Source organism: Morone saxatilis, unplaced genomic scaffold, assembly GCF_004916995.1.
Source record: "Morone saxatilis isolate NCDOM2014 unplaced genomic scaffold, NCSU_SB_2.0 Contig15, whole genome shotgun sequence".
Taxonomy (NCBI): Eukaryota; Metazoa; Chordata; class Actinopteri; family Moronidae; genus Morone; species Morone saxatilis.
The window spans coordinates 8,734,104-8,748,585 of record NW_023339707.1 but is presented as its reverse complement, the minus strand read 5'-3'; the positions used below and the strand labels follow the sequence as shown (position 1 = coordinate 8,748,585).

Sequence of the window (14,482 nt, the reverse complement as noted above, 5' to 3'; positions counted from 1 at the left end):
GTAAACTGAATATTTTGGGGGTTTTTGACGTCAGCTCTGGCGTGTTTTCACTATTTGACATTTTGTGGACTAAATGATTGATCGAAAAATAATAAACTGCGGGGCATATACCCCCTTCTGAAAGGGGGGATGCCAGAAAATGGATGAATGGATAATGAATATATATATAATTAGTTGCACCTCTACTTGTCACAATTTGATATAAGACCAAAGATACAGTGGTCAGAGCAGGCAGCTGCTGCACTGTTCTGTTGCTAGAGGATGTTTTATTGTTTAAAATGTATAGTCTATTATCTCAGTATTGACTTAACAATGACTTATTGATGTGAAAATGCAACATGTACGTATCCCCTTTAAAAGTTGATGCTTGCACTGGATTGTGTCAGTATAAGTCACCTCAAGTGATGTCATTTAAGTCAGCGTCAGTTGGCGCTGAAGACTACAAGTGTGAAAATCCAAAAAGCGTTCGAACGAAGTGAGCTTACTCCTCATCTTGAGGCTAGCGCTCGAGACTACATTAGCATTGCCATTACTCCAATCGACCGAACTGTTAGTGGTCAGGTGCACTGTGGGTAATGTAGGCGCCTGCTTGTGAGAAGAAAGAAGAACGTGTGGAATAAAAACAGACGATATCTGTGGTTCTTCTGCATCATCGTTTTTCAACTGTCTGAGTAATGTTACAAGCGTGCAATGCAAAGTGTGTTGGGTACTCTTTTAAATGATAGTATATATGGTGGTGGAAGAATAACTGGTCTCCAGATACACAGGCTGACAGTTGATCACACTACCATTCTGTACCGTGAGGTGAATTTGCTTTTCTGTTAAGGTATGTTAACATAAGATTGTGGTAAACGAAGTAGAAAGTTAATGAACTTGAATGCACGTCTCCCATCAGCTCCTGCTCCCGGCCATCAGAAGATAGAGGTCACTCCAGCTGTTGCCGTGGGAGACCCAGGTAAAGGAGGAAGGGCCAGTGAGACGGTCACGCCCACCCTGACCGCACAAGTGGGCGGGGCTTGTAGCATAGTCCACGTCCTAGAGTGGAAGGAGGGGATGGCCATCCTGCCGAGCAGCAACCTCAAGGTGAAGTGATGTTTCTGGCTTCAGCACGTGTTATGAAGACTTTAATATTTAGTTCCCCCGGGTGTAGCAGCCAAACTATCTATCCTCCCTCTCAGCATTTAGAAAGGATTTCTAGCTATTTTTCATTTGCTTGTTTTCTCCTTAAAGAGCTTTATAGATCGTCCTGGTAATAAGCCACATCACTGGAAATGTCTGTTCACGAGATCAACTGCAGAAAGACAACAAGGTGCACATCAGTCAGATGTCAAACATCCACTGAAAAACACATTACGTCATCATTGATTAGTTCTGATAGGATTCGTGGAGCAATTGATGAGGGGATTAACAGAAAATGAATAATCAGTAAATACATTAAATCTTTTATAAAGTAAAAACTACAAATATTAATTATTAAAGTCAAATGTGAAGTTTTTCTCATATTTTGGTAAATTTAATTATTTTCGAAAATATATCGACAAATGCAATGTTGACCATTTGTCACAGCCTTTGACATTTTTATAGACTTAACAATGAATCCACTCATTAAACAATAATCTATGAATAAAATAAAATACTGTATCATATTCTGAGATTACTGTATTTGGCTCAATACACAAATTTAGACGTAGTTAATGGCTACATTAAATAGTGTCATTGTATGTACAGTATGTACCAGGTACTCATGATTTAATGTTCCTGTTAACCGAACTTGACTGGATGATAAATAATGATTGACCAACTAAACAATGCAATATACCCATTACATTACATCTCGAAATGAATGTAGGTAAGGACATTTTGTTCTTGTCTATCTCAACTGACCACTGTCATGTAAACAGTGTAAACAATTAGAGCTTTATTGCTGGTTAGTGATAATCCAGTCCCAGTGCACTAACTGGATGCACTTTTAACTCACGTGTAAAAGCACCCAAGACTCTCAGATATAATCTGATCACACACCTGTTCCCTTTTAAGTTGTTCAGGAAAGCATTTTGCCACATTAACAATGAAAAGACCTGAAACTGCTGGAGCTCACCCAGTATAAAGGAGGACAGGGTAACACAGCCAAACTTCTAGATAAACAAAATGTGATGCACGCTAATCAGAATAATATCTCACTAAATCCAGACTCCAGACTTCTCAAACGGAAGAAACTAGGAACATGGAAACAACAGGCAGCATAACATATTTTGCAATAGTCCAATAAATGCAGGAGAAAAGGGGTTGAATCGACGTGGTGAAACATCAAGACACATTTTGACAGATGGATCCACTGATGCGTGTGTTTGTGTGTCGTAGTTCTGTGTGAGTGACGTAGGAACGCTGAGCACACTGATCACCCCAGGGACCACCAGCAGCACCACTGAACCAACAGCCGGGACTTCTGGGAGATCCGCTGACGCGGAAAGTGCTCCGGCAGACAAGCCAGGTAGAGTCATGGTTACATAAGGCTAGTAACGTCAGGGACTAAACACAAAATACTGCAGTTTTTAATTTTCACTGAAAACATTTCAGAACTAGTAGCTGGCAGTTTTAACGCCTTTAATGAAACAGGCTTTGGTTTCAGATGTACCACGTGTACATCTCCTGTATTATAGCACATATTTGATTAGTACAGCCTTTTCATGGAAGGAATAAAACATCTGAGTCTGTTTGCTGGTGTTGCAGGTGTCATGCTATTTAAGGACTGTTTCTTTATATGGCTTCACTGTTATTAGAAGTATTTCACAGCATGCCCTTTCCAGTGATCATCACTTGTGTGTGTATGTGTGTGTTAAGCAGCAATGAGCAATAATTACAGCTGCAGCAGAGCCCCTCTTAACAAGTGAAGAGTGCAGCTGCAGAAATATCAAGCAGGCATCACTCAGATGTGTAGAAAAATCCAAATCCAGACAATAAATGAATGAAAATAATCAATAAGTAGTCCACTACTTATTGATTATTGATTAATAGTCAAAAATAATAATAGTAACCAGAAATACCGTTATAATGCTGTAACAGCAATAAAAATCAATGAAAGTCAAAGGAGAACAGCAGAGCTTTTTATTTAGATTTTAAATTTAAATCTGTATCGGCTTTCTATTAATAACTTCTTCTGTCAGATGTGTTGACTCCTGTCGTCTCCGTGAGAGGTGCAGCCGTGGAGCCAGAGAGGTTTGTGCCGGTCAAACCTGAAGCCCAGGTTGGACCGGGACAACAGAACCACGACCCCAGAGCTCAGAGGACCTACACAGAGGCGCTACGCAGAGAGCCCATCACTGACAAGTACGTTGGTAACAGCTGCTTCTCCTTTGTACATGTATGGAAACTTTTTTTTAAATATATCTCAGTGAATAAATCACTCATGTTTCAATGCTCACTTGTATGTTCTGGCACACATGCTGTTTACAAGGCTATTTATTTGGTTGATGGTTGTATTTTTCTTGCTTCCATGGGTCATTTCCTCTTTAAATGTGCCTTTTCAAAGTATTGATACTAGTTGCTGCTAGTGCCAGATGAATGAGTGTAGTCCAGTGTTGATTTCAAGGGGAATCTGACCCGTTGGCAGGCATTAAGAATAACTATATAGAAATAGCCTGTTGTTTGTTTATGTAGGTCATATAGAGGCGTCAGTATTAAAATCTGTTTGAATGTAATACAGAAAGAAAAAAAAACACTGAAACATTAAAGTATGAGGCAGAAATGATGTGTTTCTGATGTGTTGAGACTTGAAGAACACTGTATCTGTCCCCTCCGCACCTCAGGAGGAGTGTCGGGGTAGAGAAGGTGCCAGCAGGTGGGAGGGTCTCCTCCCTTAACCCCGATCACCTGAAACCCATGAGGAAGAGGAAGAGGAAGGAATACCTGAGTCCCTCTGAGGAAGACTCTGACATCGAAGGCACGGTGGGAGAGCATTGTTATTTCCATTTAACATCCAGGGATAAAGAGATGTTCTCATATCTGATGAGTTTAGCAAGATAAGCATGAAAATGGCTGAAAGTATTTTAAGTGACATGGTTGATGAAGGTCAAATAGTCCAAATAATACAAAGATATTACATGTTTTTCTTTAGGATGAGAAAATGGATGATTCTAAAACCGACATCAGACACATCAGAGGAGGTTGGACTAATCATTTTTTAACATTTGTTAACTTTTCGTTGGCCTCTTATATCACCTTTCATCCTTTTTCTGCACTTCTTTGCACATTTTTTTTGCTGTCCAGTACATCTGTTTTCCTCCCTTCCTGCTCTCCCCTTACATACAGAGGGAAACACCTTACAATGTCAAGTCATAATAACATATCTCTGACAATATAAATGCACTTCCATACAACGACACCACAAGTTACGACCTGAAAATGACCCCCTCTCTCTCCCCCCTTTCCACCTCCCTTTCACTATCCATTAAAAGGCCATAAAAAAGCCCCAAAAATGACCAAGTTGAATCAACGTCTCTCTGACACTATCAATAAATTGTGGGTTGTATTTATTGTAGTGCTGCAGCACTGAATTGTGTTATAGCCTCAAGTGATCCTGTTATTTCATCCAGTCTCTGTACGTCCTTAACCTGTGGTCTGTCCATCCTTTAAGTACTTCACTTCCTTTTTTTCAATACTGTTCCCTGTAGACAGGGCAGGTAGATAAAATGTTGTAGTGGTACCAGAGATTAAGTACTATTTCACTTTAAGATGAACATTTTCACTAAATATTTGTGTGTAAAATTACAGGATCAGAGATCTTCAAACATCAGCTGCTCAGAGAATCTGTCCCCCTCCTCCTTCCTGACTCATTTTCTGTCTTCTGTTTATTAAATGCCTTTCCTGTAAATGTTTCCTCCAGTTTCAGTCTATTTTCTGGTAATATGCTTTTGTAATGCTCATTGCATAAATTAATCAACCAAGTGCTTCATTTATATTTTTGATGAAGCTGGCGACAGTAAGACAGAGCAGTGGACGTGGGCTCAGTATCTGGAGGAGAGCAAAGCTGTTGCTGCACCCAACAAGCTTTTCCAAGAGGTATGTTTGAGTTTAATATTCAGACTGTAGTTTCAGCCTGAGCTAGTGCCACGTACACACGGGTTCACCCAGTATACCCAATAGTGTTGTTTTGTATTACTTCTCTTACTACCACTGCAGCTCTGCCAACAGCAAAGGGGCCAATTCTATCGCCCCACTGCAGCATTGTCAAGAGAGGAAATGAGAAATGTAAATTTACCTGCGTGTAAGTGATGTATGCAGCCAAAGGCAGACATTAATATGTTTGATTCTGTTATAAAGTATGATGCATTAACATTCAAATTAAAAACACAATAAGATCTCTAATGATATAAACATTTTTTCAACACAAGCTTTGTCTTGAAGAGAATCAAATTATAAGTATATGATAAAAACACTGTAATCCCCCACTAGTTCATCTTTTCTGTTTTTCGTTCAGATTGAGTTTTCAAACAAGGATCACATCATTTTATTTCCACCTCTGTGGTCTGTATAGAAATATCTGCTCTTTTATCCCATGTGTCCAGTCCCAGAGAGTGCCTACAGTGAAGAACGGCTTTAAGCAGGGGATGAAGCTGGAAGGCATCGATCCACAGCATCCGTCCATGTACTTCGTCCTCACTGTGGCCGAGGTGAGTCAGACGTCCATTAATGCGGTCGATGGATCTTAATGGCCAGGCTAATTATTTAGGATTAAAGATCACTGTTCACTCACTGCTTTGCATGCAGGAGGAGCTCTCCAGCCTGCTTTTATTTCTCTAATGTATCATGTCATCATCCAGGTCTGTGGTTACCGGCTTCGGCTCCATTTCGACGGCTACTCTGACTGCCACGACTTCTGGGTGAATGCCAACTCACCTGACATCCACCCCGCAGGCTGGTGTGAGAGCACAGGACACAAACTGCACACTCCCAAAGGTCAGAGGTGACAACACTCTGGACACCGTGAAAGACCAAAGAGCAAATACAGTCTAAATAGAATAAAATAGCATGGACCTTCACTTCTGCTTAATCTTACCTTTCACAGGATATCTGCAGGACTAGTTCAGCAGTTTGGAAAACAAACTCATTCACTTTCTTCCTGATGGTTACATGAGAAGATCGATACCACTCTCATGTCTGTTAAGTAAATATTAAGCTGGAGCCAGCAGCCACCTAGCTTAGCTTAGCATTATGACTGGAAACCATTAAGCCTCTAAAACCACATTATGCCTTGTTTGTTTAATTTATACAAAAAACCAAAGCATAAAAAGCTCCACATCGTTTCACTGCGGGTTATGTGCAGAACTATTTCTTGGACGGGCGCAGTAACATTGTGGAATCCCCACTGTTGCCCGGCAACCTCACGATAATGTCAATACAACCAGTTTTTGAACATATTGAACAAATGACATACAAAATGTTAATAAATGAGTTTTAGAGGTGCTGGTCGGTGGGTTTCGTGACCTGAGCAAGGCTAGCCGTTTCCAGTCTTATGCTAAGCTAAGCTAACAGCCCCTTGCTATAGCTTAGATTTCTTTACACATATGATAGTGGTATCAGTCTTCTTGTCTAACTCTGGGCAAGAAAGGGAATAAGCTTTTCCCAAAATGTGAAACTATTCCTTTAAATATTATATTTAAATGTTGTTCTCCCAAAACATGAATCCTTTAATGTTCTCTCTGTATTTCTGTCATCCCTACAGGCTGTAAAGAGGAGGAGTTTACCTGGACCAACTACCTGAAAATGACTAAAGCACAAGTGGCTTCCAAAGAACTGTTTGCCAGTCCTGGGAGGGTAACTGCCACTATATAATATACGGTAGTTGTATTATCTACAAGCATGAATGGATGAGGTGAATGATTTAGGGTTAGGAAAACTCCAACTCCAATGAGAAGAAGTTATTTAAAAACTGTTTCTTTTAAACAATTTGCAACCTCTGTCTCTCGCAGAAAACACGTTGACTTTAAATAGATAACAATAGTAGAATACCCAAATGAAAAATGTGACGGTATTCAAGTATTTATAGCTGCTACCTGCGTTGCTTTGTCAAAGTCAGGCCTGGGGTCCTGTCTGACACTTTAATGTTAATACTGAGAAGACATAGTAAGGATTTATAGGTGTTTGTTTTGATGTTGACTTCCTTCTGCACACTAATGCTTGCAGTGCTCAAGCTTCAATATATCAAACTGCAGCAGTCTTTCACCATTTTAGTGATTAGTGATTTCATAAACTCAATTACAAGCACTCAAACAGCACAATTTACTTTTATTTAGTTTTTATGTATAACTTTCACATCATTTATCACCTAGTCCACAGCTCTGTCTGTCTCTACTTTATAATGTGCACCTGTCATGTAATTTCTAATATTTCTGCTTTCTGTTTAGATCGATGTGAAGTGTGGTTTTGAGATAGGAATGAAGCTGGAGGCCGTCGACCGTATGAACCCCTCCCTCATCTGTGTAGCAACCGTCACTGATGTGGTGGACGACCGCTTCCTGGTTCATTTTGATAACTGGGATGACACATACGACTACTGGTGAGCCTCAGAAACATCGGGGATGAGTGGGCTTTGGGAAATAATCTAGAATAAATATGAACAGCCGTGGGGAAACAACGCTTTTGATATTCTAAGAACTTGCCAAAGAAACATGAGAATTATGGATCTCTTGTAATATTTTCTGTCATCAAGAGAAACGTAAACAGCATTAGGTTTAGTTAAGGCAGCTCACTAATGCCTGTTAGAGTTTACTAAAAAGTTCTGTATCCTGCTGCCTGAAATATTTAGTCTTGGTTGAATGTAAAGCTGTACACACCTTTGGTCGTCTCACACAGGTGAGTTAGACCTCCTCTCAGGGTTGTGTGAGTGTCCATAGACTGTTTGACATCCCATCTGTATGTTTATAATTGAAGTTTATTTATTTATTTGAAAGGGACAATGCACATTAGAGTCCACTATGTAAATGTGCCAGATTTTACAGGCTCATTTCTAATCTGCAGTCCCTGGCAGGTTGATGGCATATCAGAAACATACAAAAGCACATAAGCAAAATTCTGTATAGTGATTCACGCATTGCTAGTTTCTAATCTAGTTATTTTTACATTTGTATAAAATATTTTTTATTAAAAAAATCTGATCTAATCTACTGAATAACTGACAACACCTGTGTGACTGTGCTGGGCCTTTAATAGTGCTTTCACACCTCATCTGTTTGGTTAAATTAAAACCAGCTCTAGTGCATATTATCACCATATAAAGTTTCTGTAATGAATACTTACACATTCAGTACAGAGGGAAACAATTTAGGTGTTAATAGCTGTGTTTGTATTATTAAATGTAAGTTTAGTATTTACTCTCGTTTTAGCTCTGATTTGGTCTCAACCAACTCCTCTAAGTAAAATATCGGACTCTTTCACTATTAGATGCTCATCTTTCTTCATTTGTTGCTAACTGTGTCTGTCGTATACAACTGTTTCTTTTATCAGTGTGTTGAGGCTATCACAGTTGAGCTGTACAATTTGACGGTCAAACACGACGGTCAAAGTAGATCTTTTTTGCACAGACTCATGACCAACTCGTTTGTTTTCTCTCATTTTTTTCTGTCTCTACCAATTTTGTCGTAAACTCTCAGAAATGTCTATTTTCACTCAGTGCTGGACGTTGTTGTTGTTTGTTGAACTATGCAGGTGTGATTCCAGCAGTCCGTACATTCACCCTATTGGTTGGTGCCAGGAGAGGAACCTTCCTCTAACGCCACCCCAAGGTGACCAGTGTGTTCCCTGTTAATCATTAATTTAATCATAGTTCATAGTCATAGCATGGGGCATTAACTTTAAAAACAACCAAATTATTCCCCTTTGCTCCTTACAGGGCAATATATACAGAACACTATAAATATACTGTACATGTAAATGAGGAAATACACATCTTATGCTTAATAATCACACAGATTAGCTGATATTAGACATATAAGAGGAACATTGGGCAACCGGTGTGGGACCAAAGCAGAAATGTGCAAGGTGGCATGTAGGGGATGAATGTTTCTGTTTGTATTCACTGACTGATGTGAGTTTATTTTTGGCTGCACCAGATTACCCAGACCAGGGCCGGTTCTCCTGGTCTCTCTACCTGGAGGAGACCGGTGCCAAGGCGGTGGCCGCTGACGCCTTTAAAGTGGTGAGAACAAAGAATAAATGTAGTATTTTGGATTCAACTCACAGTATGATAATGAGGAAAAGATTACACTCAGGCCTCTAGTTTAACTGTAGTGTGGTTCTGTCGTATGGGCTGGCAGGAAATAGCAGCGACGGTGTAGACGGAGCCGGAGTTAAAAGGAGAGTAATTAAAAATAATGAGATGTGTGGTTTGTTACAGTCCCAGTTATATCAGTTACTTACACTATATCATGAATGTTATCGCAGCTGATGGATCTGTAAGAGTGTATTACGACCTGTTTATAAGCTGTTTATCCATCACAGTGTGTATTTACTGTATGTGCATACTGTAGAGTTTACATTTTACTATTACTCACCTGTCTACCACAGTATTATATTTTATTAAATTATATTATAGCTGCTGCACTATTTTATGTCTTAGATTCTAATTGGATTTTGTTCCACTTTCATGATTTTTCTCTATAAGCTACGTATTTTTTTATATTTTCCACCGTTGGAGGGAGGCTGAGGTCTTACAATTTTATTGCTGTTCTCTACTCAAGTAAAACATAGCAATTAAATACTAGAAAGGGCCAACAGGTTTGCTGGAAAACATGTAAAGTATGTTTGACATGTTTGGTTTTTAAGTAATCATCCTCTTGTCTCCAGCGTGCGGCCCACAGCTTCCAGCCTCAGATGAAACTGGAGGCCGTGGACAAGAGAAGTCCTGGTCTGATCAGAGTGGCTACAGTGGAGGAGGTCGACACTCATCGCATTAAGGTAATACTGTGTGTGTGTGTGTGTGTGTGTGTGTGTGGTGTCAGCTTGTATTCCTGAGGATTTAAGTACTAAACATCCGAGGTTATGAAGGTTATGATCTTGTATGTGTGTGATATTTTAAATGTTTCTCAGGCTCCCTCAAGTCCATTACAGTGTGTGTTAGTAAGTGTTAGTTGGGGCTGTGGACTAATGGGTTTTATGTGCCCGCTGCAGTAAGAGCTTACATGTACTGATATCATAAAAACGTACATCTTTATAACCGTCCCCGGACCCATTATACAAGTTGAGCTGTGGGTGTGCATGTACAGTATTTTCTTATGTGTTATTGCTCCATCTTTATTCCTCCTTCAGGTCCATTATGACGGCTGGAGTCATGTCTATGATGAGTGGATGGACTCAGATCACCCTGACATCCACCCAGCAGGCTGGTGTGAGGCGACCGGTCACCCACTCAAAGTTCCCCCACGGGACACCAAAACACAGCAGCCACACGGTAGCAACGGCGTCACTTGATCAAACCTTTCTTCAAAATTCATATCAAATGTATTCTTGATAGCTAACATTAAACTGTAGCAAAATTAATATTTTCTGCTCTGAGCTAAATGTACCCCTGCAAGGCTCCAGAGTGCCATGTAAATGAAAATTAAACTGGGAAATAGAGCAATTGCAATTGGTCAATTAAAATGCTCATTTAAATAAGAACGTTCTGTGAAAACATTGATTTATTTCCCAGTTGAAATTACACATTTACTCTGTTGGTACTGAGCTTCTTATAGATTCTGGATTGGTTTATCAACTTTTTTACATGATTTATTAATTACTATTTTTATTGCCAGTTTCTCTGAGTTCCATGTATGTTGCTGATATACAGCGATCAGCCACAACATTATGACCACCTGGTGGTCGGTGTATATGTGTTGTTATCAGTATATATTGCTGTAAATTGGTATTTTTCACTTAAGATATTTTGACAAGTCACAGCAGGAAAAGCACACGTGTAAATAATGAAATTAACGATGGCTGAATTCCCTTTAGCTGCTTAGGTGTTCATCTGTGTTTGAATGTACGTAGGTGTGAGGGAACCTCCTGCTACAGGCCAGTCCACCTACCCCTCCTCTGTTCCATGTAAACCCATCAGCCACCCCAGAGCCAACAAGTACAGCTTCCACAACAGGTCAGCACTGAACTCATCAGGTCACTTAATAAAGGCGTTACACACCAGGACAAACATTCAAAATACACATCAATAGCTGGGGCCGTTTTTTAAAATGACTCGCTCTTCTGAAAATGTACTGTGGGGCTCTGTCTTTGAAACAGGAAGTGTCCGACTCCTGGTTGTGATGGTTCAGGCCACGTGACGGGTCGTTTCACTGCACATCACTGCATATCTGGCTGCCCATTGGCTGAGCGTAACCAGGGCAGGCTGAAGGCCGAACTGTCAGATTCAGAGTGCAAGAGGAACATCTTCTTTGGCCAGAGGACCAAAAAGACCCATTACCGCGGGAGGTAAAAATTTGTGTGTGTGTGTATGTGTGTCTGTATGTGCGCAAATTTTTGCTTTTGTCTCAAATCAAGCTTTTCCTCTGTTTTTAGGATTGGCCGTCCTCCCAAATACAGGAAGAACCAACAGAGAGACTACCAGAGTGAGTTATACCCACTATAGATATTTATTACTTGGCAGCTTTAAGGGTGTCAGCCTGTCAAACCTGTAGCTTTATCTTGCTTTATGTATTTCACTGGAAAGCTTTCATGTCACCTGCAGGTGTGAGTGTTGACTAATATCTGTCCAGAGATGTAACACAGTCTGGCAACAACTCGTTTTTGAAAAATGTTGAAAGTTTTGGCATGAAAATGTTCAGATTAGAAAACTGTTAAATCAACAACTGTTGAATGTCTGTGTGTGTGTGTGTCCTCAGACATGTCCTCAGAGGGAGTGTATCCGTCACTGTTCATGTCAGCACTGAGCAGTCAGTCAGACAGGACTCTGTCTCTGTGCTGGGAGCAGCACTGTAAGCTGCTGCCCGGGGTTCAAGGCATTCACGCCAGCCAGGTGGCAGCATGGAGCGTCGAAGAGGTGAGCAAAGCTTACCGCTTACCTCCACAGTCATTTATTTTCTTTCTCTGATTTATCTATCTCTTATCTTATTACTTTTATGGGATGTGTTTGTGGTGCAGGTCTTCAGGTTTGTCCAGAATCTAATCGGCTGCGAAGAACAAGCTCGTGTCTTCAAAGACGAGGTGAGACCACGTGTATGTGAATAAAATATTAGGTTCATTCCCTCATTTGTTACACATTTTCAAATGTAAACAGTCCTTTGCAGTCCCACATAGCTAAATTGTTCCGGCCTATACACTCAGCCCAAATACAGCAATGAGTTACAGTCCACATGTGGACCAGATCTGGTAGCCACGGATGGCCCATGATGTCACTCTATCAACTGTATGACCATAGCCGGCTTTATTCTGGCCCTACGTTGGACAAGACAACTCAGATTTATCCTGTGACCCTTTGGAAGGGCATGGCCCAAGGTTGGGAAACACTGGACTAAATTACCTAATTGGATGTGAAATAGTTCAAATTAGCTCCATCTCGACCAGCTACAACAATAAAATGCTACACTGACAGGCATTGGCAGTGACAGCACTCAAAATTAAGGATTTCCCGGGACACAAAGATACAGTGTCTGGGACAGTAGAGAAATCGATCATTACAAATGAATTATGTTTATATATCATGGAATATCATTTTAATTGTTAGGTGGTCTAATTTTAAAAATGTGAGCCAAGTGCTGCCAACTTGGTGACTTTGACTAGCGACAAATTTAGCGACATATTCAGACAATCATAAAAAAGGTGAGATATATTTTCAAATATTCTATTTTAATTGATTATATTATCAGTAATCCCAGTCTACAGCTCATCTGCCAACAGTGCTGGGGTCTCTCCCTCTCCTCTCACGCCATGTGCAGGCAGTCAGTGTGGCCTGTGGGTCACGTTTGACCTTCTCTCTCTCTCCAGATATCCGGATTAGGCTGTTCCTTAGCTTATACGTAAATACTTTGTTTGAGCTTGTAAATATTGAAATAGTTTGTTTGACTACAAATATACAATGTTCCTGTAGTGAGTTTGTGATTATTGAATAATAATGTTAAGAGTGTGTGGATTACATCCCGCGCCGGCGCGAGGAGGACGCTTATCTAGTAGCTCCGTACGTGTTGTGTTGTTTTTAGTACTTTAAGTGTGTTTTTTTAAACATTTAACTCACCCTCTGCACAACACCTTCACCAGGCAGAGGAGTGTGTTCAGTGGCAGACTGCTGTCCCAGTCCAGCTCCACCAACAGACTCCTATCCTATGCTATCTATCTATCTATTCTCATCCTATCTATCTAATCTATCCTATCTATCTATCTATCTATTTCTATCTATCTATCTATCTATCATTATCTATCTACTAGAAAATTTCATTGCCGTATACCTGTCAGAAAAAACAGGTTTGCATTTGCACCTGCAGTTTGTATTGATACATTTATTAATGAAACAGGAGATAAATAAGAAATAGTAACAGCAGTAAGTAACCAAATGACTAAAACAAATAGTAATAACCTAATTGTGGCCCAAACACCTAGAGTGTTTTCCATTACAGATATAAGTGCAGGGAACAACTAGCAGAAATTCAGTGTGAGTTACTGAAACAAAGTTATTCAACTATATTCATTATATTCAGTTTGGAACAATTGTTGTTTAGTCAGGGATAGTTGTGGGACAACAGTTAACTTTCAGCCCTATGCATTGATGCAGCAGTATTTATAATCTAATAATGTCATATTTAATAATTTATTGTTTATAGAGGCCATTTTTCTGCAGAATGGGGACTTAAGCTTTCAGTACTTTAAGTACGTTCTGCTGATAATACTGTGTAGATTTGTCCGTTGCTGTTTGTAACCATTCGAAGTTAGGAAAATCCTGCATCGTATGACTTCAAGTATCATTTTAATGGAGTATTTTTATTTTGTTGTATTGGTACTTTTAGGATCTGAATACTTGTTCCACCACTGTAAGAAGTTCAGTTAACATTAAACTGTACCTACTATAGTGTTAGAAATGTCCATCCAGTCAAATGAACACCTCTGACCATCTAATGAATAATAAACTAACATGATCTTCGGTATTATCTGCAGGGCTGTTATATTTTATTATCATGTATTTCTGTTATTTGGTCCACCCCCCATGAGTACGTATGGCAGATAAAACAAACCTTTTCTTCACCTTTCACCTTCAAAGCCAGTACATTACCACCGTTGTGTCTGCGTCTTCCCCAGATGATTGACGGGGAGGCCTTCCTGCTGCTGACTCAGACCGACATTGTGAAGATCATGAGCATCAAGCTAGGCCCCGCCCTCAAGATTTCCAACGCCATTCTCATGTTCAAGAGCACAGACGAGGGACTCAAGTGATCCCGCCGTCACTCACTGGAGGGCCGGGGGACTGGTCCACCGATCATCATGTGCCAAATTCATTTTGTTGCAGGGA

At 40.1% G+C, this 14,482-nt stretch overlaps 1 protein-coding gene across 1 annotated transcript; it reads left to right on the top strand.

Moving 5' to 3' along the window:
* Nucleotides 1-867: 867 nt before the first annotated feature.
* On the top strand, nt 868-14,482 carry l3mbtl1 (L3MBTL histone methyl-lysine binding protein 1). Its single transcript, XM_035657596.1, has 20 exons — nt 868-1,083; nt 2,362-2,491; nt 3,165-3,327; nt 3,807-3,945; nt 4,115-4,163; nt 4,970-5,058; nt 5,565-5,669; nt 5,820-5,955; nt 6,722-6,813; nt 7,404-7,555; nt 8,704-8,780; nt 9,108-9,193; nt 9,841-9,951; nt 10,303-10,444; nt 11,023-11,125; nt 11,269-11,457; nt 11,545-11,594; nt 11,868-12,025; nt 12,127-12,189; nt 14,272-14,482. The coding sequence occupies exons 1-20, from the start codon at nt 868-870 to the stop codon at nt 14,404-14,406; spliced, it is 2,385 nt and encodes a 794-aa protein (XP_035513489.1). The 3' UTR covers nt 14,407-14,482.

Excerpts from the sequence above, each read along its gene's own strand:
- l3mbtl1 (XM_035657596.1), top strand. The coding sequence starts at position 868 with ATGAACTTGAATGCACGTCTCCCATCAGCTCCTGCTCCCGGCCATCAG. Across the intron at positions 2,492-3,164 it reads TGCTCCGGCAGACAAGCCAG|ATGTGTTGACTCCTGTCGTC; the intron begins GTAGAGTCATGG and ends TTCTTCTGTCAG. Across the intron at positions 7,556-8,703 it reads GATGACACATACGACTACTG|GTGTGATTCCAGCAGTCCGT; the intron begins GTGAGCCTCAGA and ends TGAACTATGCAG.